Raw genomic sequence first — 26435 nt, 5'->3', positions numbered from 1 at the left:
TTATTTTATACTACAATTTATTCAGTTTCAAAACAAACAAAAATACAATTTTCTAATTTTATGCCAGAATTTGTTCAATTTGACTTAATTTTCACAACTTGTTCAACTTATTTTGCGTAATTTATTCTACAGTTTGTTCTTTATAGATATTTTATGTTCATTTGTGATAAATGTTTATGGCACTTTGTTTCATTTTGCTTATTTTGTACTTCAATTACACTATAATACTACAATAATTGTGCTTATTTCATGCATATTTTACATTTTATAATTTGTGCTATTTTATGAATTATAATGTTAGACAATTTGAATGACGTTGCTTACTTCATATGTTTAATTTTGCTTATTTTATACAACAACTGATACAATTTTACTTTATTTTGTTCAATTGTGGTTCTTTATTTAATACCACAATTTTAGTCAATTCTATGTCATATCTGCTACAATCTCTTCAATTTTATACATATTTCATTCTACATTTTAAATTTCTAGTTCAAGCTGCTGCTGCTGTTACCTGTGCTTATTCAGAGTTTCCTCAGGAGGTTTGTGTGAACACAGAAACCAGCGAACAGGAACACTTTTTAAATGAAAATTTAATGATTTTATGACCTCTTTAAGAGCTCTAAAAGTACTAAATAATACCATTAATGCAGTGAAACGACAACTATTGTAAAGCTGACGGACAGGTGTGTGTGTGTGTGTGTGTGTGTGTGTGTGTGTGTGTGTGTGTGTGTGTGTGTGTGTGTGTGTGTGTGTGACCCTGTGTTTCCACTCACCTCTGCGAGTCTCGACTGCTTGTGGCTGACTTCGTGTTTCCCGATGGGCGCTAGCTGCTGCAGCGTGTTGCGGTTGTTGGTTAGCGCTCGCGTTAGCCGCGCAAACTTGGTCCATCCTGTTAAAAAAAAAGACGCAACATCGAGTCACAATCATCATCATCATCATCATCAACAACAGCCGATTGAATCAGCGTTTGTTCTGTGGACGTCGACAGATTCAGGGAATGCTTTAGGTCAGAGGTCAGGAAGAAAAACATTGATAAAGCTCTTTTCTTCTCATATAAAGCATTTAATATTGTAGAAAAAATGTGTCACAGGATGTTCCTCGTGTCTTAAAAAGGTATTTTTTCAGAATAAAATTAAATACTCTTCAAAAGTATGGAAAAAACAAGATTATACTCAGACTAAACTCAAGGAAGCTTCTTTTTGGTCAAACCCTTCAATTGTTTATTTAAAAAGTTGTCGCTGCTGTTTTTAAACATGTGTTAATGAAAGCAAACGTGTGTCGTGCATCAGTATTTGTGTGTTTCCCTCCACTGTATCTCGCTCGTGACCTTTTATACTCTTCATTGATTAATGCTCGCCCAGTCCTGTTGGCAGGAAGCGTTTTATCATCTTTTGGCGTTATTTAAAAGTGCAATTTTACATAGAAGTCGACTAAAAATGCAGGCGTGAGCTTCATGAAAAATGATCACGCTGTAATGCTTCTTCCTGTTGCTTTTGTTATTTATCTGACAAAAATAAAGAATGAGAAAACACAATAGCACAATAGCACAGTTAGCCTGGGAGACTTCAGTCGGTCGGGGGTTTGGTTTCATGGCTTTTTGAGCTGCTGGATCGTTGGTGTGGTTGTTGCCACCTTCCCCGAGAAGATGAGCTTCTTTTTCAGGTCTATTCGGCAGGTTCTTGGCAGTTCTACTTCTACCCAGAACCCGCTGAATAGACCTGAAAATGATCCGTCCATCCACCCACTCATCGTCTACCGCTTCATTCTCCAAAAGTTCCTGGTTTTAAAACGTGGCTCAGCTGAAGCCTGATTCAAAGGGTCAATTCCAATTCCTATCTTAACCCTCAAAACCAAGTGTTGAGGGTTATTCTGTCACTTAGAAATGGGTCACCCCTTAAATGCAGATACGTCTTCAGACTGTAGGGGGCAGAATAACATGAAAGCTGCGTCCAGTCTGTCAACTCCAAAAAAGAAGAAGAAGACATTTACGTCACGATTATTTATTACGATCTGTTTGTCAGTCAAGTTATTAGGTTGTCAGTTAGTTATAAGATGATACTCATACAAATATTTAGCTGACAGTTACCACACACCACGACTTATTGAAAAGTAAACCACACCGGCCGACTATTGACAAAAGATCGTAAAATAAAAATAAATGTTACGCAACAATGACGTCAGTAATCCATAATATGGGCCTAAACTAAGATCATTTTTATATCTCTATTACCAAAGAAAATACTTCATTTGTAGCGCACTCGCTTCGCTGCTTTCGACGCCATCTTTCTTATGTGAAAACACGCAATGCATTCTGGGTTCAGTGAGCCGACTTTCTTCTCGAAAACAAAAAGAATCTCAGAATGACTTGAAATTTTACATCATAATAGTCGACATCGCCCTGAACAAGGATCTGTTGAAAACATTTGCAAAGCTCTTAAGGAATAATTTTAATGAATTTTTGAAAATCAGGAAATGATCCATTTGCCCTGATGCACTTTGACAGTGAGCTGACTTTCTTCTCGAAAACAAATAGTATCTCTGAAGACCTTGAAATTTTACATCCTAATAGTCGGCCACGCCCTGAACAAGGATCCGTTGAAAAATATTTGCATATCTCTTAAGGAATCATTTTCATGAATTTTTGAAATTCAGGAAATTATCCATTTGCCCTGATGCCAAGGGTGGTCTCGGAAAATCTCAATATTGAGGGCGATGCAGCCCTTAAACTTGCCCCTCAACTTAATTTTTCTGAGAATCGGGACAGCACTTGGACTAGAGGGAGCGCATATTTGAGATTGAGGATTAAGCAAGGAATTGGAATTCACCCTAAGTCTGTCTGTCCAACGTCTCTTTCCCGTCCACATTCACCGCTCGTCTCTAAAAATAAAATCAAAGGTCTGAAAGGGCAGAGAGTGGCGGTCACACGGCGTGATCGACCCGAGCCTTTGAAGAGACCATTATGAATAAAACGTGGACTTTGAAACAGCTCTTAACCCTCAGGCCTCGGGCTGACAGACACTCCCTCCTCATCCTCCTCATCCTTTTGTTCTTTCAAACAGAGGGGAAAACTCACTCGTCACTTCACAACACAACAACACGCTTACATCTCAACACAACAACACGCCGCCACCTCGTTCAGAAGGCGCTCGGCGACAGAACAGCGCGTCGTTTTCCCCCTGAGGAAACGGCTGTGATGTAACTTAATGCACATCCTCAGCTTCTCTTTATGAGACGTTCTATATGTGCTGATACTGAAAGTTGGCAGCAATCACAGCCATAGATAATAATAATAAGACGGGAGGATCTCGGCCAGAGACGCTGCTTTCTTTCTCTCTTTTTTATTCCCTGGAGGAAAAGTGCTGCGCTGGAGTTATGTGAATATTGTCGACGGATGGAAAAGCTTCACAAACGCCTTAAAGTCGTCGCCACCAACATTTAGTGGAGCGACCACGCAGAGATAAAAACAGCTCTGGTGATTTTAGTGCACTCCCTCATTTGTTCTTTGTGCTCCTTCACTTGTTCTTTGCACTCCCTAATTTGTTCTTTGCACTCCTTCACTCGTTTTTTGTGGTCCCTAGTTTCTTATTTGCACTTCCTCACTTGTTCTTTGCGCTCCCACACTTGTTCTTTGCACTCCCTAATTTGTTCTTTGCACTCCCTCACTTGTTCTTTGCACTCCCTAATTTGTTCTTTGCACTCCCTACTCCCTCATTTGTTCTTTGCACTCCCTAATTTGTTCTTTGCACTACCTCACTCGTTCTTTGTACTCTGTCACTTGTTCTTTGCACTCCCTAATTTACTTTGCACTCCCTAATTTGTTCTTTGTACTCCCTCACTTGTTTTTTGCACTCCTTCACTTGTTCTTTGCACTCCCTAATTTACTCTTTACACTCCCTCACTTGTTCTTTGCACTCCCTCACTTGTTCTTTGCACTCCTTCACTCGTTCTTTGCGCTCCCTCACTTGTTCTTTGCGCTCCTCCATCGTTCCTTGCACTCCTTCAATCGTTCTTTGCACTCCCTAATTTGTTCTTTGCACCCCTCACTCATTCTTTGCACTCCCTCACTCATTATTTGCACTCCCTCATTTGTTCTTTGCACTCCCTCACTTGTTCTTTGCACTCCCTACTCCCTCACTCGTTCTTTGCGCTCACTAATTTGTTCTTTGCACTCCCTCACTTGTTCTTTGCACTCCCTAATTTGTTCTTTGCACTCCCTACTCCCTCATTTGTTCTTTGCACTCCCTAATTTGTTCTTTGCACTACCTCACTCGTTCTTTGTACTCTGTCACTTGTTCTTTGCACTCCCTAATTTACTTTGCACTCCCTAATGTGTTCTTTGTACTCCCTCACTTGTTTTTTGCACTCCTTCACTTGTTCTTTGCACTCCCTAATTTACTCTTTACACTCCCTCACTTGTTCTTTGCACTCCCTCACTTGTTCTTTGCACTCCTTCACTCGTTCTTTGCGCTCCCTCACTTGTTCTTTGCGCTCCTCCATCGTTCCTTGCACTCCTTCAATCGTTCTTTGCACTCCCTAATTTGTTCTTTGCACCCCTCACTCATTCTTTGCACTCCCTCACTCATTATTTGCACTCCCTCATTTGTTCTTTGCACTCCCTCACTTGTTCTTTGCACTCCCTACTCCCTCACTCGTTCTTTGCGCTCACTAATTTGTTCTTTGCACTCCCTCACTTGTTCTTTGCACTCCCTACTCCCTCATTGGTTCTTTGCACTCCCTCACTCGTTCTTCGCACTTCCTCTCTTGTTCTTTGCACTCTTTAATTTGTTATTTTACCCTGTGGGATTTTGTTTGCGATTCTGTCCATGGGCGTGGCTTAGGAAGCTGCCTGCTGATTGGCTGCAGACTTTTGGAGTGGCAGCTCAAGTAGTCACAAGTTTCTCCGTTGACATCCGACAAAATAACTGTAAATATTTAACATTTGTAATCTGAAAACATTATATATTTACAATTATTTTGTTCCAGACAGAACGTGTGTAATGAAATGTTCTCATATTTACTTCTCCTGAAGAAGACATAAAAAGTGTGGTAAAGGCTCCTTTAACTAAAGTGATTTTTCTGTACGGTAACAGTGGCGGTTGCATCATTCACTCCGCAGCACACATGAATTATAGAGCAGTACAACGTCCTAATGTGGTCCAGAACAATATCAAAGTCAGTCAATGTGGTCTTTTCTTTAAGAGCGCTTTCATCGTGAAGCAAAGAGGAGGAAAACGTCTCATCATGTCACGCCAAGAGGACCACGCCGGACGAGTAAATAAGAGGTCTTTTTCACCGGTAATGATAACGCTCCTGTAGAGCACTATGTGATTTATCAGAGGGCAACACAATAGAAGTGGAAACAAATAAAATATATATATATATATATATCTATATATATATATATGAGCTATAAATAACAGGAGGAGCAGAGCTGCTGGGTTCTGGGTTTTTATCTGCAACTTTTCCTCAATTTAAAGATACTGTACGTAACTTTCAGGTGATTTATTTTATGATGTACGATGCCATATACGATGCTAAGATAAGATAAGACGATATGTGACAAGATAATGTACGACATGAGAAGGTACGATTATTGCTGATTTTCTTCCCGGGGGTTTAATTCCAGAGGAGCAAATTTTAACTAGTCCTAGTGCGTGCTAGCTTAACGCACGTTGACGCATGACGCGTTTCCGTGGCGACTGTGACCGGGAAAAAGACGCGTCATGTTTACGTGCCGTGACACCGGAGTCCAGGCACCGTTTACCAGTTAGCTCCGTTAGCTGCATTAGCGCCCGTAAGCGCGCCTACAGTGGAACTGGAGCAGTCTGTTTATTACAGGGCTACAAATAACTAGCTTACCTCTGTGTGCCTCTGTTTTCAAAGGTTAGCATTACTTACATTGTCACTGAGGGCCACATCAGCATAATGGTTACCCTCAAAGGGCCAGATGTAACTGTCATACAGAATAAATGTAACTAAATGTAACCAATATTGCTAAATAACTTTCTGTATTTACAACTTGTTGCATGATGCGTATACAATGATACACTGCGATCTAGTGGCGGTGCCATCACATTGTGGGTAACACAATCGCCATGCATTGTGGGAAATGTAGTTTATGGTAAACCCATGCCCTTAAAGCAGCATAGACCTATTTTAACACAGATTTTTAAGATCAATGAATCACTCGCGGGCCACATAAAATGACGTGGCGGGCCACATCTGGCCCCCGGGCCTCAAGTTTGACACATGTGCTTTAGAGACTCGTTTTAACAATCCTGAGTCAAGTAAACATGAGGTCACGCGCGTCTTTTTCCGGTTAATACACCTAATTTGCCCCTGAGCAGATTAGCGAGATTAAAAAGCGTAATCTGATCCCGATTCCGAAGTGAGAAGAGATGAGAAACACGCGCTTAAATGTGAACAAACAAAGTCAGAGGCTCCACCGATTCACGCTGAACTCTGCAGATTCAAAACAAAGTGAAGTAAACAAACTGATCTGACGAGTGAAAGTGAACAATTCAACGCCTGAGGCTCGTGTGTGTGTGTGTGTGTGTGTGTGTGTGTGTGTGTGTGTGTGTGTTTTCTGTCACTCATGCCCATCAGCTGAGTGACAGAAATCATGTCTCGCCTGAGGTAACAAACGTGTGTGTGTGTGTGTGTGTGTGTGTGTGTGTGTGTGTGTGTGTGTTTCACAGATGCTGACAAAGCAAACTCTAAACTCTAACACCACCACCCTGGACGTCCAGTCCAGTCCAGGACTGTTCTGCCGTGACCCTGGCTCAGATTAGCTGCCCTCTCTCTCCTCTCTCTCTCTGTCTCACAGTGATGTTGATCGATGACGCTCTGCTCTCTGTGGTCCTCACCGTCGTCCTAACCACAACCGCTCAATAAAGACGCAGCAAACCGACTCCATCTCAATAAACGTTCTTCTGCTCTGATCGACAGAGGAGGAAAAACCACCACCACAGACACACAGAGGTTTGTCTGAAAATGACTTCAGAGACACTTTTTAACAGTGTAACCCTCTCATGAACGTCTGGATACATTGAGATTTCATGGCTGTAGAATTGTCTAAAACATCTTCAACCAGTGAGTTCCTCTGGCTCTTTTTCTAAGATAACTTTCACTTTCCATATCTGGCAACTATTCAACTGTTTAGTTCTGAGAAGACAATGTTAAGCTATGTGGATTATTATTCATTTAATATATACGGTAAGATAAGATACGATGACATAAGATAAGATAAACTAACATACAATAAGATAATATACGATAAGATAAGCTAATATGCGATACGATAAGCTAATATACGATAAGATAATATATGATAATAAGCTAATATACGATAAGCTAATATACGATACGATAAGCTAATATACGTTAAGATAAGCTAATACGATAAGCTAACATACGATACGATAAGCTAATATACGATAAGATAAGCTAATATACAATAAGATAAGCTAATATACAATAAAATAAGCTAACATACGATAAGATAACATACGATACGATAAGCTAATATACGATAACATAAGCTAATATACAATAAGATAAGCTAATATACGATAACATAAGCTAATATACAATAAAATAAGCTAACATACGATAAGATAATATACAATAAGATAAGCAAATATACAATAAGATAAGCTAACATACGATAAGATAATATACAATAAGATAAGCTAATATACGATAAGCTAATATACGATAAGATAAGATAATATACAATAAGATAATATATGATAATATAAGCTAAGATACGATAACATAAGCTAATATACAATAAGATAGGCTAATATACAGTAAGCTAACATACGATACAATAAGATAATATATGACAACATAAGCTAATATACAATAAGATAAGCTAACATACGATAAGATAATATACGATAAGATACGATACAATTCTATACAATAAGATAATATACAATAAGATAAGCTAATATATGATAAGATAAGATAATATACGATAAGATAATATACATTATGATAAGATAATACATAATAAGATACGACAAAATAAAATAAGGTAACTCCAGAGTCATTTCAGGCATGAGCACACACAGTGTGGATTATGATTCATTTAAAATCTGTATTCTTATTTTCAGATTAGGATAAAAATACTCTCTCTCTGTGTGTCTGTGATGCTGATGTGCTGCGGCGTGAAGATCCTCCAGAGTCAGAGCCCAGAGCAGGTTTAGGTCTGCAGCACCACAGAGAACATCTCATCTGGCTGTGGCTGTGGCTGTGAAGTCTCTGCTGCTCGACCACTCATGTGATAATCAGTAACTCTGTATCCTCCTCTGTATCCTCCTCTGTATCCTCCTCTGTATCCTCCTCTGTATCCTCCTCTCTATCCTCCTCTGTATCCTTCTCTATCCTCTGTCTCCTCTGTCTCCTCCTCTCTATCCTCCTCGTCACTGCAGCCTCAAACCAGCTGTATTTAGGTGAATCTCTGCTGCCAGACTTTCCTTCTGTCTGCCGAGCGTCACTTAAACCCCCCTGATGGCTAAAGTGCCGCCTCGTTGCCACGGTGATTCTTGAGTTTTTACGAGCTTATGTGAATATATCTACATGAAAAACCATCTGTTTAATGGCGCCATTAACTTTTCATTTTTATTTTTCCAAGTCAGAACAAATGACGGCGAGGCCACACGCGACACAACAGACGCCATCGCAACTTCATCTCTCCACCAATAAATGCAGTAGAGGGTGGTTTAAATGCAGTACAGGGTGGATTAAATACAGTCGAGGATAGTTTAAATGCAGTAGAGGATGGATTAAATGCAGTAGAGGGTGGATTAAATGCAGTAGAGGGTGGATTAAATGCAGTAGAGTGTGGATTAAATGCAGTAGAGGTTGGGTTAAATGCAGTGGAGTATGGGTGAAATGCAATAGAGGACAGATTAAATACAGTAGAGGATGGATTAAATGCAGTGGAGGGTGAATTAAATTCAATAGCGGGTGGATTAAATGCAGTAGATGATGGATTAAATGGAGTAGAAGGTGGATTAAATGCAGTAGAGGGTGGATTAAATGCAGTAGAAGGTGGATTAAATGCAGTAGAGGGTGGATTAAATGCAGTAGAGGGTGGACTAAATGCAGTAGACGGTGGATTAAATGCAGTAGAAGGTGGAATAAATGCAGTAGAAGGTGGAATAAATGTTGTGGAGGATGGATTAAATGCAGTAGATGGTGGATTAAATGCAGTAGAGGTTGGATTAAATGCAGTAGATGGTGGATTAAATGCAGTAGATAAAATAAATAAATAAAATATAATTTTCCCTCCGTCTTTCCTAATCTTGTCACTTTCACAACAACTTAAAATTAATGAGCAAGGAGGAGAAGAAAAATGCAGAATTGGAAGATTAACGGCAACGTTAACAATGTTAAATCACGTCGTTAGTCTCTAATTTAAAGCTTCGCTGCCTCCTTTAACCTCAAGAAACGATGGTTTACACCAATTTCCCTGCTTTTTGAAGATCATTCCTTTGTATGCAGACGATACAGCGCTCTGTTTTAGAACTAATCAAGAAAATCGTCAGCAACCCGCGATAAAGTGGTAGAAGACGGATGGAATGGTGTGATTGCTGTGGCAGCTGACTCACAGAGACGCTGATGTGACAATATCTGTTCCACTCAAACACTAATTACATGTTCAACTCGTGTGGTTCACGTGTCGCCGAGCACATCGTGAAAATTACACAACAACTCGTTGGGGTCACAGCGGGGCCACGGCGAGGGTCTGAGGGTCGCGGCGATAACGGCGAACTCCCATCACGTGTGTTTACGCGTACAAACAAAGGGCAAACACGCCCACTCCACGCCGCCAACGACGACACCCGGGGCAGGAAGCTGACACTGTGGATCAGTCAGGGAACAAAGGACGATGACAGCAGCAGCAGCAGCAGCCACGTCCACATCTGCTGCCACGCTTCCTGACAACATCACAACCTCCTCAAACACAAGCTGACAACCAGAGCTCCACGCACAAACATCACATCACGCAAAACTGGAGACAGCATTTAATCCATCATCTACTGTATTTAACCCAACCTCTACTGCATTTAGTCCACCCTCTACTGCAGTGGTTCTCAACCTTTTTGAGTCGCGACCCCAAATTTAACATGCACGGCTGTCCGCCTGCGGGGGTGGAAACTATTCTTCACTGTACTAATTAATTTTAAGCTAAAAAACATGGCTGTACTGTCCGATATTGACCATCAAAGCACTCTCTACTGCATTTAATCCACCCTCTACTGCATTTAATCCACCCTCTACTGCATTTAATCCATCCTCTAGTGCGTTTAATCCACGATCTACTGCATTTCACCCACTCTCTACTGCATTTAATCCACCCTCTACTGCATTTAATCCATCATCTACTGCATTTAACCCACTCTCTACTGCATTTAATCCACCCTCTACTGCATTTAATCCATCATCTACTGCATTTAACCCACTCTCCTGCATTTAATCCACCCTCTACTGCATTTAATCCACCCTCTACTGCAGTAAGTCCATCATCTACTGCATTTAATCCACTCTCTACTGCATTTAAACCACCCTCTAATGCATTTAATCCACCCTCTACTGCATTTAGTCCATCATCTTCTGCATTTAATCCACCCTCTACAGCATTTAATCTACCCTCTACTGCATTTAATCCATCCTCGACCACATTTAATCCATTCTCTACTGCATTTCCAGGTTGGATTAAATGCAGTAGAGGGTGGATTAAATGCAGTAGATGATGGATTAAATGCAGTAGATGACGGATTAAATGCAGTAGATGATGGATTAAATGCAGTAGATGATGGATTAAATGCAGTAGAGTGTGGATTAAATGCAGTAGAGGGTCCACCCACATCCACATCTGCTGCCACGCTTCCTGACAACATCACAACCTCCTCAAACACAAGCCGACAACCAGAAACGTCTCCACGCAAAAACATCAAATCACGCAAAACGACTGGAGACGACTCGTTTGGACCAAAGAGAAAAGAGATTAGTCCGTTAGAGAAGAAGAAGAAGAAGACACTGAGAAACAGAGGAGGACAGAAGGTGGAAGAAGAAGACGACGAGATAGTGTCCCTCACCTTTGGTGGTCTCGTCTTCGATGGGCTGTTTGAAGAGCGTGATGTCCTTAAACGTGCACAGGAACAGAACCACCTTGTCGTTCTCGTTCCTGATGGGAGCCACTTGCATGTAGAACCACACTGGACTTCCTGTTTGAGAAAAATAAAATAAATCAATCAGAGAGACGTCTCATACGTGTTTAACATCAAGTTATTTCTCTGTGTTTTTCTTCTTTTTCAGATCACAAATATGTTTTTATTGTGTACTTATAACCAGTCCATATCAAAACAAACGCTTTTATTTTGAAATTCTGTGAAATATTGTCACAAAAATATCACAGAGAGAAGCTGGAGAATCAGAGAATGTTTTCGTAGAGACAGCATTTGGTAAAACAAACAAACAAACAAACAGAAAAACATTACTGTCTTTTGTCCAGATTAAATCTCAGTTTTGGCAGAAAATTGTGATATTTTTTGTTGAAGAAACAAAACGACAGACTGTGATTAAATATTGTTTTTTAAATAATTCTGGCAAAGAGATCTCACCACAATTCCTTCACTAGTATAAAACTATTTAGTATTTTACACATTTTGCCCATAAGCACCCTATGTAAAAAAAACATATATATTTCTATGCCTTTGTAAAGCACTTTGAGTTGTAAATATGGAGGAAAATAACAAAATTAAATACTAACTCCAGCCCAAACCAAACATTTAGTCACAGAACAAACCTGAAAATGTTGTTTTAATTCTATGGAAAGTCATGAAATGAAGGAATGTGACCATGAAGAAGTTTATCATGATATTAAACTGTGATTAAATGTCAACAATTTCCTTTTTGTCGCTATAACGACGAAAGGTAACTATAGTTATTTTATGCAGAGATATATACAACTACTATAAAAGTTTGTTTATGTCTGTAGACACTGAAAAAAGTATTATTTTCCACATATTTTCACTAATCTACACACAGATCTCACTCTAGAATCATACTTTTTGAAAGTGAAACAGTGAAAAATGACAGAGTTTATAAGCTCTCACACACACACACACACACACACACACACACACACACACACACACACACACACACACACACACCCCCCACACACACACACACACGCGCTCATGATTTGTCAGCAAATTCCTGCCATATTCAAACAGATGTGATGTGTTTTTATTGTTTCCTTGTTGAGTGATTTTCCATCGCTCTCAGGAGACGAGGGACATTTAATGGGCGACTATTTCTGTCCATGTGTGTTTTATTTCTGCCAACTCTGCTGAAGCAGTCGCTCTGTCACTCACACGAGAATTTATTTATGTTGATTTACACATGAAATATGAATGATAGTGAAATAATGCTTTTAGGAAATGCTTTTTATGCTTTTTCTACCTTCTGTCTGCCCAAACAGAAACACGAAAATATTCACATTAAAGAAGCTGAAAAATGACAGAAACACGAAAGTATTCACATTTAAGAAGCTGAAAAATGACAGAAACACGAAAATATTCACATTTAAGAAGCTAAAAAATGACAGAAAGTAGAAAATATTCACATTTAAGAAGCTGAAAAATGACAGAAACACAAAAATATTCACATTTAAGAAGCTGAAAAATGACAGAAACGTGAAAATATTCACATTTAAGAAGCTGAAAAATGACAGAAACGTGAAAATATTCACATTTAAGAAGCTAAAAAATGACAGAAACACGAAAATATTCACATTTAAGAAGCTGAAAAATGACAGAAACACGAAAATATTCACATTTAAGAAGCTAAAAAATGACAGAAAGTAGAAAATATTCACATTTAAGAAGCTGAAAAATGACAGAAACGTGAAAATATTCACATTTAAGAAGCTGAAAAATGACAGAAACGTGAAAATATTCACATTTAAGAAGCTGAAAAATGACAGAAACACGAAAATATTCACATTAAGAAGCTGAAAAATGACAGAAACATGAAAATATTCACATTTAAGAAGCTGAAAAATTACAGAAACATGAAAATATTCACATTTAAGAAGCCGAAAAATGACAGAAACATGAAAATATTCACATTTAAGAAGCTGAAAAATGACAGAAACATGAAAATATTCACATTTAAGAAGCTGAAAAATGACAGAAACATGAAAATATTCACATTTAAGAAGCTGAAAAATGACAGAAACTAGAAAATATTCACATTTAAGAAGCTGAAAAATGACAGAAACATGAAAATATTCACATTTAAGAAGCTGAAAAATGACAGAAAGTAGAAAATATTCACATTTAAGAAGCTGAAAAATGACAGAAACACAAAAATATTCACATTTAAGAAGCTGAAAAATGACAGAAACACAAAAATATTCACATTTAAGAAGCTGAAAAATGACAGAAACACGAAAATATTCACATTTAAGAAGCTAAAAAATGACAGAAAGTAGAAAATATTCACATTTAAGAAGCTGAAAAATGACAGAAACACAAAAATATTCACATTTAAGAAGCTGAAAAATGACAGAAACGTGAAAATATTCACATTTAAGAAGCTGAAAAATGACAGAAACGTGAAAATATTCACATTTAAGAAGCTAAAAAATGACAGAAACACGAAAATATTCACATTTAAGAAGCTGAAAAATGACAGAAACACGAAAATATTCACATTTAAGAAGCTAAAAAATGACAGAAAGTAGAAAATATTCACATTTAAGAAGCTGAAAAATGACAGAAACACAAAAATATTCACATTTAAGAAGCTGAAAAATGACAGAAACGTGAAAATATTCACATTTAAGAAGCTGAAAAATGACAGAAACACGAAAATATTCACATTAAGAAGCTGAAAAATGACAGAAACATGAAAATATTCACATTTAAGAAGCTGAAAAATTACAGAAACATGAAAATATTCACATTTAAGAAGCCGAAAAATGACAGAAACATGAAAATATTCACATTTAAGAAGCTGAAAAATGACAGAAACATGAAAATATTCACATTTAAGAAGCTGAAAAATGACAGAAACATGAAAATATTCACATTTAAGAAGCTGAAAAATGACAGAAACTAGAAAATATTCACATTTAAGAAGCTGAAAAATGACAGAAACATGAAAATATTCACATTTAAGAAGCTGAAAAATGACAGAAAGTAGAAAATATTCACATTTAAGAAGCTGAAAAATGACAGAAACACAAAAATATTCACATTTAAGAAGCTGAAAAATGACAGAAACACAAAAATATTCACATTTAAGAAGCTGAAAAATGACAGAAACGTGAAAATATTCACATTTAAGAAGCTGAAAAATGACAGAAACGTGAAAATATTCACATTTAAGAAGCTGAAAAATGACAGAAACACAAAAATATTCACATTTAAGAAGCTGAAAAATGACAGAAACGTGAAAATATTCACATTTAAGAAGCTGAAAAATGACAGAAACGTGAAAATATTCACATTTAAGAAGCTGAAAAATGACAGAAACACGAAAATATTCACATTTAAGAAGCTGAAAAATGACAGAAACGTGAAAATATTCACATTTAAGAAGCTGAAAAATGACAGAAACACGAAAATATTCACATTTAAGAAGCTAAAAAATGACAGAAAGTAGAAAATATTCACATTTAAGAAGCTGAAAAATGACAGAAACACAAAAATATTCACATTTAAGAAGCTGAAAAATGACAGAAACGTGAAAATATTCACATTTAAGAAGCTGAAAAATGACAGAAACACGAAAATATTCACATTTAAGAAGCTGAAAAATGACAGAAAGTAGAAAATATTCACATTTAAGAAGCTGAAAAATGACAGAAACGAAAATATTCACATTTAAGAAGCTGAAAAATGACAGAAACACGAAAATATTCACATTTAAGAAGCTGAAAAATGACAGAAACATGAAAATATTCACATTTAAGAAGCTGAAAAATGACAGAAACATGAAAATATTCACATATTTGCACCTTTTAATACAATTAAACAAGCTTCTTAAAGGAAGTAAGCGTACGTCACATGTTGTCTTGTCTGTACAGTGACGCTGCAGAATGTTCTGTGGTTGTTTATCGCCGTGTTGAGCACGTTAACGACGTTGCCATAAAACTGTTCCTCAGTCTGTTTGGCAGACGTTTTTATTCACAGTGAATCACAAAACACTAAAGCCTCAGCTTAGCAAGAGACGTCAATGTAAGTACAAGAGGAATAAATACATCCAGACAAAGTGTAGATGGGATTAGGAAGTGAACGGAGAGAAAGTTTAATTTGGGGAAAAACAGAAAACTTCTATCGTTTTCGCTAGATTTCACTCATTTCAAAAGCCGAATTCACTAAAATCAGTTAAAATCACTGGTTTACTCTATGGACTTTGGTGCAGAGAGAGTGAGTGGTTTACAAAGTTGGAAAAACAGATTAACAAAATAGTTATCAAATAAAATCTTCTACAGTTTAAGTCTATGACATCTTAAGAATGTCTTTATGTCTTTGACAGACTTTTCCTTGTGTAAACTGAAGTTTGTAAACCACTCACTCTCCCACACCAAAGTCACTCACTCTCCCACACCAAAGTCCATAGAGTAAATCAGTGATTTTAACATCACAGCACACAGGAGTTCACAGGAGTTGTTGATCCACTGCTGCCTCCATCACTAACTTACAATGACTGATTTTGTCAATTCGGCTTTTGAAATCCTTTGTTTAAATATACGTCAGTGACACAAAGTGACCACACGAGGCAGCAGTAGACCAGCAGCTCCTGTGTCCCTGTGAGCTAAAATCACTGATTTTCTCTATGGGCTTTGGTGTGGGAGAGTGAGGAAGGTTCAGTTTCCTGTATGAAGCAGTGAACGTGTTCATGACTGCAGACGAGGTGAATTAAATCAGCACTCACTGTTCTTCCTGTAGAGCAGGATTTCAAAGCAGTTGGACTCGTAGTTGTCAAACGTCTGGCGGACTTTGTCGATGGTCTTCTTGTCGGTCAGTTCTCCGTACATGAAACTGGAAGAATAAAACAAAAAGAAAGGCGATCAATGCTGACCCGAACCGCTTCGCCTTTTACGAGTAAATTGATGCGGCGGTGGCATAAATTTAGCTCTGAGTGAAGGACGGTGGATTGGCACAGTCTGCATTTCCAGCGCAGGCATGTAATTATTCCTGTAAAAGGCTGGGAACATTTTAATCTCTGCTAATATCATTAGTCGGAGGGATTTTCTTTCTTTTTGCAACAGCTGCAGTTTCTCTCAGAGAAAGAACAGCAGACAGATATTGTCCAAATATCCAGTGAAATAACAGCTCAGACACTACACACACACACACACACACACACACACTATAGAACTGCATCACCATGTTGTCATTATCTGAAATGTCAGAAGCGTCCCCCGTGTGGACAAGCAGCAGGAGAGAGAAAACATGTCTGTCAGCAGAGACACCAGGAAAAACAAAAACTGGCCTCTTTAAAAATAATAAAAAATAATAAAATATTTGACAGCTTAAATCCACAATAATCCAATAATATGTCCACGTCTTTATCTTCACTGTTGGACAGACTTTAACAACAGGGAACTGAAGTTTGTAAACCACTCACTCTCCCACACCAAAGTCCATAGAGAAAATCTGTGATTTTAGCTCACAGGGACACAGGAGCTGCTGGTCTACTGCTGCCTCGTGTGGTCACTTTGTGTCACTGATTTTAATCCGAATGAAGAGTTTTAAAAGCCGAATTGACAAAATAAGAGGTTTGAACTCAGTGATGGAGGCAGCAGTGGACCAACAACTCCTGTGAACTCCTGTGTGCTGTGATGTTAAAATCACTGGTTTTCTCTATGGGCTTTGGTGTGGGAGAGTGAGTGGTTTACAAACTTCAGTTTACACAAGGAAAAGTCTGTCTAACAGTGAAATAAAGACGTGAACGTGTTCTCAAGATGTTGTTGCTTTAGACTGACATAGATGTTATTAGTTTACTACTTTTTTTACATGCCTAAAATCTGTTTATAAACCACTCACTCTCCCACACCAAAGTCACTCACTCTCCCACACCAAACCCCATAGAGTAAACCAGTGATTTTAACATCACAGCACACAGGAGTTCACAGGAGTTGTTGATCCACTGCTGCCTCCATCACTAACTTACAATGACTGATTTTGTACAATTCGGCTTTTAAAATATTTAATTTAGACTTAATTTAGTGACACAAAGTGACCACACGAGGCAGCAGAGGACCAGCAGCTCCTGTGTCCCTGTGAGCTAAAATCACTGGTTTTCTCTATGGGCTTTGGCGTGGGAGAGTGAGTGACTTTGGTGTGGGAGAGTGAGTGGTTTACAAACTTCACTTTCCTGTTGTTAAAGTCTGTCTAACAGTGAAGATAAAGACGTGAACGTGTCCTTAAAGACGTCGTAGACTTAAACTGACGTGATTTATATCGACACACTGATCTACAGAAGGATGTATAAATGTTATTGTCTCTCAGTCTCCACCTCAGTCCAGCGTCTGTGCTCAGTGAAGACGTCTTTTCATGTGCTGGCTACTCGAGGTCGTCACCCTCGGCCAGATCTGAGAGAGACTCTTTGGAGTCAAGTTTTAAAACGTCTCGTTGAGTGACAGGCGAGGAAGACGCTGTTTGTCCTGCAGCTGCAGCACTGAGCTGAGCTGCTGTGGTCCATCTGAATGAAGACACTCAACCTTCTACATACTCTTTAACTAAATATATATATATGTGTATACACACTCTCTGTATCTATATTTATATGCAGTATATACATATGCATGTATGTACATACACATCCACATACAGTATATACACATATAGATATATTCATACATATACAGATATATGCACATATACATATATCTATACATACATATATATATATGTATATATACGTATATATGTATATATCTGTATATATATATATATATATATATATATATATATATATATATATATATATATATATATATATATATATATACATATACATATTTCATTATAATCATCACCAAACAGGAAAATAAAAAGGCCACAAAATAAATAAATAAAGTGAAAACAGAGCATTTTTCCTCCGCTGTTGCTTAAATAATGTATGAAATTCAAATAAAATGCAACATTTTTTTCTCTTTTAGCCTCAGGATAAAAGCAGCACTTTGAACAGATATGGTTTTAGTTTTAAAAACAATGACTCAGGCTGTTTGTTTAAATATATATATATATATATATATAAGCATTAAAAATGTTTAAACAAAAGGCGGCTAAATCAGACGTTTACTGGTAAATGTGATGGTAAACGATGTGACTTTTACGCCTCCGTTTCCACACAGCGACGGAGCGCAGTGACGAGTTCTCACCTGCAGGTGCTGCTCTTCTGCATGACCTCGGCTCGGTGGAAACCCGACAGTTTGCAGAATCCGTCATTGCTGTAAACCACAGGCCACTCCACGATCTGAGCGTTTCCCAGGAGGAAGCTGGTCTCTGAGGGTTTACCGTCAACAAACACACAGAGAGAGGATTCATCAGAACCAGCAGCAACATCTCGCTTCAGTACATTATGTTCGGCTCACTCCTTAAATGTTTGTTTTTGATTCATTTTGACTCATAAATATGTTTTTTATTGTGAATTATGAAGCGTTGAAATAATCATTAAAATATCATAGTGTCAAATATCATCACTAATGTTAATGTTACAGTTACACACAGTGACTCATGTGTTTCCCCCGCAGGATATTTGACTTAATATATGTCGTTAAAATAATGTTAATTAAAGTGTACATCACACTCTGGCTGGAAATAAATAATACAAATCACATCAAAGTGTTCAAATGATCGCACAGTGTCATTTTCAGGCGTACCTAATAAACTGACACCACAAAGGAAACAAATCAGTGACATAAATAAAGATATTAAGACTTTCTTTAAGGCTTCTTAGTGGATTTAAGACAAAGAATATTCACTGTAAGCTATAAGTGAACATATTTAGCATTAAATATCACACAACTTTCTCTTTTTCCTCACTCACTCATCAGCAGAAGTGAAGCTAGCTAGCATCATTAAGTTAGCACAGGTGTTTGCTCTGCTCCTCATTCAAACACTAGTTTTGTTTTCGCTGCTTCACAACCAATAAATATTAAATAACCAACCAACAAACAAGAATAAATCACAATATATACTATAGAATATATATATAAAATATAACAACTGTACTAAGCAAACAGGCTCATCAGGCAGCTACACTTTCACTGTGATGCTAGGTCAAAGACAGCTGAACATAGAGGCTAAAGCTAGCTCCAGTCATGTGAGCACACAAACACACACAAACAAACAAACATGACACAGTAGATTCAAAAGTGTGTTAAAAACAGTTTTTAAAGGTGTTTAAAACTGTAGCGACCAGCACTAACGAGCTAACAAACAAGTGAGTTCTGCTCAAACAAACATTTTCAACCTACTTTCTGTGGAGCTGCCACGGCGGCCATGTTGGTTACAGATTAGCTAAAGCCACGCCTTTATATAGATGAAGCCCCGCCCCTTTCCTGCCAGGCTTTAGTATGCTCATTTGTTTTCTATGATTTTATCTTTATAAGTATTTATGATTTAATATATACATATACTCTTTGTATCTATATATATATACATATATGTATATATGAATACAGAGATACAGAGTGTATATAGTATGTATTCTATATATGTATATATAGTATACATAGACATATATTAATTAGTGCCACTTGTTTGTTTTTAATAAAATGTCATTACACACACACACACACACACGTACAGGACGTCCATATAAGGAGTTGTGTATTATTCCTGCTGCAGGTGAGTGTGACACCTGTGTGTAGTGTAGTGTAGTGTGTGTCTATGACACAGGTTTGTCATCATTAACATGCAGAGCAGACTGCAGTCAGAGCAGGTGCTCTGTCAGACTCTGTGTCTAAACAGGCTGAACTTATGCAGCACAATGAGAGCGAGGAGAGGAACTCACACACCTTATTATTAATAATGATTCATGACACCACCACGACAACAACGACAACGCAGACGACAACAACGCAGACGACAACAACGACAACGCAGACGACAACAACGACAACGCAGACGACAACGACAAAGCAGACTACAACAACGACAATGCAGACGACAACGCAGACGACAACGACAAAGCAGACTACAACAACGACAATGCAGACGACAACGTGGACGACAACGACAATGCAGACGACAACGTGGACGACAACGCAGACGACAACAACCACAACGCAGACGACGACGACAACGCAGACGTCAACGACAACGCAGGCGACAATAACGACAACGCAGACGACAACGACAACGTAGACGACAACAACGACAACGCAGACGACAACGACAACGCAGACGACAACAACGACAACGCAGAAAACAACGCAGACGACAACGACAACTTAACTTTGAAACAATTAGATTTAAACCTCATGTAAATCACAGAGCTGTCGACCAGACTGTGTTTGTGTGTGTGCGTCTGTGTCTGTGTGTGTGTCTGTGTGCGTGTGTGTCTCTGTGTGTGTGTCTGTGTATGTGTGTGTCTCTGTGTGTGTGTCTGTGTGTGTGTCTGTGTGCGTGTGTGTCTCTGTGTGTGTGTCTGTGTGTGTCTCTGTGTGTGTGTCTGTGTGTGTGTGTCTGTGTGCGTGTGTCTCTGTTTGTGTGTCTGTGTGCGTGCGTGTGTGTGTGTCTGTGTCTGTGTGCGTCTCTGTGTGTGTGTCTGTGTGCGTCTGTGTGTGTGTCTGTTTGTGTGTCTCTGTGTGTCTGTTTGTGTGTCTGTGTGCGTGTCTCTGTGTGTGTGTGTGCGTATGTGTGTCTCTCTCTCTTTTGAAGCTGAAAATACTGTCATTAATGAGATAAACGGTCGACTAAACTGCTGATAATCCAGTGAAGCTGCTGTTGCTGCTGCTGCTTATGATGCTGCTGCTGCTGACGGTGACTCTGTGACTGTGACAGGTAATTATTCATCATTCACACAATCCTCCTGTTTCTCCAAAAATAGTTGGCAGGTAAAGAAAAGAAAAGTGTACTTTTGGAGTGAGCAGGAACACTGTGTGTGTGTGTGTGTGTGTGTGTGTGTGTGTGTGTGTGTGTGTGTGTGTGTGTGTGTGTGTGTGTGTGTGTGTGTGTGTGTGTGTGTGTGTGTGTGTGTGTGCGTGTGTGTGTGTGTGAGTGTGTGTGGTGCATGTTTACATCAGTGTGAAAGTGCACTCACAGTGTGATGAAACAGCAGCAGCAGTGATTTGATGAAGAAAACCTGCTTCAGCAGCTCTTTCTATTGATCTCACTATATTTCACTGTATTTCACTCAGATATTAAAACATTTTCCAGTTAAAAAGAAGAAGAAAAAGTCCTTCAGTGACAGAATGACTTATAATTATTACTTACAGTTCAGAATGAGTTTTCTAATGTGGCTTCAACTCTTTACTGCATCATCAAACTCAGAGTCAGCAACAGATCTAAAGTCAGATTTGACACATTCTCTGGTAAAAAAAAATCCCAAAACAAACTAATCCCATGATGCTGCAGCGTACTGGAGGAAGAGGAAGAGGAGGAGGAAGAGGAGGAGGAGGAGGAGGAGGAGGAGGAGGGGGCGGGGCTACAGTGGACCTCACTTTAAAAAAAAAAAAAAAGTCGCTGCATAAACAAAATAAAAATTAATTTGTGTGATATTTCATCTGAGGTGTTTGTGCTGCTGGAGCCTGTGGTTTAACCTTTACACTAAACAGCTGACTATGACTTAACACACACACACACACACACACACACACACAGACACACACACACACACACACACACACACACAATCATCTTGACCTTTCCTTCATCACAATCGATGACTTTGTTCAAACAAACTTTGACGAACACAACTGCAACAAAAGGCCGCATTATTTTACGACACAACCTGTTACTTTACTACACAACAGTTACTTTACTACACAACCTGTGACTTTACTACACAACCTGTGACTTTACTACACAACCTGTTACTTTACTACACAACCTGTGACTTTACGACACAACCTGTTACTTTACTACACAACCTGTTACTTTACTACACAACCTGTGACTTTACTACACAACCTGTTACTTTTACGACACAACAGGGTACTTTACTACACAACCTGTGACTTTACGACACAACCTGTTACTTTACTACACAACCTGTTACTTTACTACACAACCTGTTACTTTACTACACAACCAGTTACTTTACTACACAACCTGTTAATTTACGACACAACATGTGACTTTACTGCACAACCAGTGATTTTACTAAACAACCAGTTATTTTACGACACAACCAGTTACTTTACTACACAACCTGTTACCTTACTTAACTACACAACCTTTTACTTTACTACACAACAGGTTACTTTACTACACAACCAGTTATTTTACTACACAACCAGTTACTTTGCTACACAACCAGTTATTTTACTACACAACCTGTTACTTTACTGCACAACTTGTTACTTTACGACACAACAGGTTACTTTACTACACAACCAGTTACTTTACTGCACAACGTGTTACTTTACTACACAACCTGTTACCTTACTGCACAACCAGTTATTTTACTACACAACCAGTTACTTTACTACACAACCTGTTACTTTACTGCACAACTTGTTACTTTATGACACAACCTGTTACTTTACACAACTTGTTAGTTTACTACACAACCTGTTACTTTACTACACAACAGTTACTTTTCTACACAACCTGTTACTTTGCTACACAAACTGTTACTTTACTACACAACAACATCAAAAAGCAATAAACTAAAAATAATGAGGTGAACGTATTAGGGGGCGCTATAGAGCCATCATGTCACTTCCAGTGTGGATTTCCAGGACGTTTGATTTGGAATTTTTCATAAAAACACAAAATGGTAAAAATCCAAAATGTCCGACTTCCTGCTTCACAAAAACATTCCAGATAAATCCTGAAGAAAGTGTGGAACGAGCAGATTTAAGTCACTCAATCTCGTCCCCGTCTGGTCCGACCTTTGGGGGGCGCTAGAGAGTGCGGTCACAGCGACTCACGGCTCTGAACACGATGTCACTTTGGTAACGTTTGTGGACGCCTGACCTCCACGCCAAGAAGAAAAAGAAGAAGAAGAAAAATATGTCCGACTTCCTGTCAGGTGGAAAATTCCACAAAAATCCCAGATCTTTGAAGTTTAATCTGAAATCAATCCTGAGTTTGGGAAAAAAACAAAAACAAAAACAATTCCCCCAAAAAATCATGAAGAAACTGTAGATCCAGGGACACACGTGTGTGTGTGTGTGTGTGTGTGGTACCATGATGCTACTGCAGGGGGCGCTATAGAGCGACAGAGTCCATGGCTATGAACAGGTGTGAGAAATGCTGAGTTGGCAGAAAATTGATGATCAGATTTTACTCATTTAAAAAAAAATAATGAACTAGATTAAATTTAATGAGCGGGATTAAACTTTAAATGATCTGCTAATAACACAGATTAACAACACAGATTAATAATCTCAGATGATTTGATGCTTTATTTTGTCACATTTATGAACTAAAACTTAATCAAATCCACACGTGATGAAAACACGAGGTGTGGAAACGACAGATTACACTATATAAGGATTATAATCTGTGCGTAATCTGTCAAAATCCTCGCGCTTTGTTTTGATTTGACTGAATTCCACGTGTGTCACGCGCCTCGCGTCACTTTTAAGGTTAACGTGGAGACTTGGAGAAGAAGAGGAAAACTCAGTAAACAATCAGTCTGGATCACATCAGAACCAGGACCCGGACCGGGACCGGGACCGGGACCCGGAGCGTGGACTCACCGCTCGATCTGCGGACGATGTTCTCCAGGAAAGTGTTCTGCGGTGCCACGAGCCCTCTCTTTCCCCCGGGCATCCTGGGGCAGCGGGCGGGCGGGGCTGCTGCGGGTTCGGCTCGGCTCGGCTGGCGGCTCTGGTGGCGCGTGGACGGTGTCGTGACTGCGGTCCTGGTCTCGGTTCCGGTTCCGGCTCTGGGTTCTGAGGCTGAGCGGTGGAGAAGATCATGGTCGCCCGCGTCCGCGCGCTGCTCTGGATCCTCAGTGCGCACTGAACACAGGAGGAGACACTGAGGAGGAGGAGGAGGAGGAGGAGGAGGGAGGAAGAGGGAGAGGGAGGGGGAGGAGGAGGAGGAGGAGACACTGAGGAGGAGGAGGGAGGGAGGGGGGAGGAGGAGGAGACACTGAGGAGGAGGAGGAGGAAGAGGAGGAGGGAGGGAGGAAGAGGAGGAGAGGAGGAGACACTGAGGAGGAGGAGGAGACACTGAGGGGGAAGAGGGAGGGGGGAGGAGGGGGAAGAGGAGGAGGAGACACTGAGGTGGAAGAGGAGGAGGAGGAGACACTGAGGAGGAAGAGGAGGAGGAGGAGGAGGAGACACTGAGGAGGAGGAGGAGATCTGCAGAGGAAGAGGAGGAGGAGGAGGAAGAGGAGGAAGAGGAGGAGACACTGAGGAGGAGGAGGAGGAGGAGGGAGGCGGTGGGGGGAGGAGGAAGAGGAGGAGAGAGGGAGGAGGAGACACTGAGGAGGAGGAGGAGACACTGAGGGGGAAGAGGGAGGGGGGAGGAGGAGGAGGGAGGGGGGGAGGAGGAAGAGGAGACACTGAGGAGGAGGAGGAGACACTGAGGAGGAGGAGGAGACACTGAGGGGGAAGAGGAGGAGGAGACACTGAGGTGGAAAAGGAGGAGGAGGAGACACTGAGGAGGAAGAGGAGGAGGAGGAAGAGACACTGAGGAGGAGGAGGAGGAGGAGGAGATCTGCAGAGGAAGAGGAGGAGGGAGGAGGAAGAGGAGGAGACACTGAGGAGAAGGAGGAGGGAGGGGGAGGGGGGTGGGGGGAGGAGGAAGAGGAGGAGAGAGGGAGGAGGAGACACTGAGGAGGAGGAGGAGGAGGAAACTAACTAACCTGTTAACTAACCTATTTACAGTAAATAGGTTAGTTAACAGGTTAATAAATAATTTACTTACCTGTTAACTAACCTCTTAACTAACCTGTTAACTTACCTGTGTACTAACCTGTTCACTAACCTCTTAACTAACATGTTCACTAACCTCTTAACTAACCTGCCAACTAACCTGTTAACTAACCTGCTAACTAACCTCTCAACTAACCTGTTCACTAACCTCTTAACTAACCTGTTAACTAACCTGTTAAGTAACCTCTTAACTAACCTGCTAACTAACCTGTTAACTAACCTGCTAACTAACCTCTTAACTAACCTCTTAACTAACCTGCTAACTAACCTCTTAACTAACCTGTGTACTAACCTCTTAACTAACCTGCTAACTAACCTCTCAACTAACCTGTTCACTAACCTCTTAACTAACCTGTTAAGTAACCTGCTAACTAACCTCTTAACTAACCTCTGAACTAACCTGTGTACTAACCTGTTCACTAACCTGTTAACTAACCTCTTAACTAACCTCTTAACTAACCTGTTAACTAACCTGTTAACTAACCTGTTCACTAAAGTCAGTATCAGATGTTGACCCTTCAAAATAAAAGCCTAATTACAGAGAAACATTTTCTGCTGATTCATCACAATAATAACATTTATAATCACTGTCATAATAATATTAACTATAAATTATATTTATAATAAAATAATATAAGAATAATGAAGAAAAATAATCATTTTCAACAAAATCATGAGAATTGTGAATAAAAATGATAATGAGAAGAAGAATTATAAGATTTTCTTATAATAACAAAAAATGCTAAGAATAACCTAAATTAATAAGAATAATTGGAATAATGTTATTGTTTAGAACATGAGAGTAAGTTATTATATGAATAATGAATCATCTTTATGAGAATTACAATAAAAATAAGTTGTGAGGTATTTTTTAGAGTAAAATAAATTCTAAGAATAAAGATGTGAAAAGAACATTTATAAAAATAACACGACTTATAATGAGAAGAAGAAGAATTAAAAGATGATTTAGTAAATAAATCATTTAGTGATGTTTGATAAAACACCTGTGATGTTATTAATGTTTCACTTGTTTGTTCATGAAACATCTTTCTTCTTCTTCTTCAGTGTCTCTCTCTCTCTCTCTCAGTGTCTCTCTCTCTCTCAGGGACGATCATTAGACTCAACATGAGATTAATGAGGCTCCTGAGAACTGAAGAGAGAGAGAGAGAGAGAGAGAGACACTGAGAGAGAGAGAGAGAGAGAGAGAGAGAGAATTATTAAACACACAGAGGTTAACAGTTAAACTCTCTTATACATTTAAGTGACCATCATCATCATCATCATCATCATCTTTAAGAACATGTTCACGTCTTTATCTTCACTCTTAGTA

General features: G+C 39.2%; 1 protein-coding gene across 1 annotated transcript in view; it reads right to left on the bottom strand.

Annotated features, from left to right (window-relative positions):
• The window catches only part of kcnh5b (potassium voltage-gated channel, subfamily H (eag-related), member 5b), a gene marked incomplete at both ends in the record, with an annotated part of 89622 nt that extends 65629 nt beyond the window's left edge, over window positions 1-23993 (bottom strand). The window contains 5 exons of the mRNA XM_083892096.1: window positions 777-892; window positions 11115-11243; window positions 15970-16076; window positions 18425-18548; window positions 23921-23993. Of these exons, the coding sequence (XP_083748222.1) occupies window positions 777-892; window positions 11115-11243; window positions 15970-16076; window positions 18425-18548; window positions 23921-23993 (549 nt within the window). The remainder of the gene's footprint in view (window positions 1-776; window positions 893-11114; window positions 11244-15969; window positions 16077-18424; window positions 18549-23920) is intronic.
• Between the last annotated feature and the right edge of the window lie 2442 nt (window positions 23994-26435).

This window comes from Microchirus variegatus, assembly GCF_963457635.1.
Source record: "Microchirus variegatus genome assembly, chromosome: 7".
Classification (NCBI taxonomy): domain Eukaryota; kingdom Metazoa; phylum Chordata; class Actinopteri; order Pleuronectiformes; family Soleidae; genus Microchirus; species Microchirus variegatus.
This window is presented reverse-complemented; position numbering and strand designations above follow the sequence as displayed.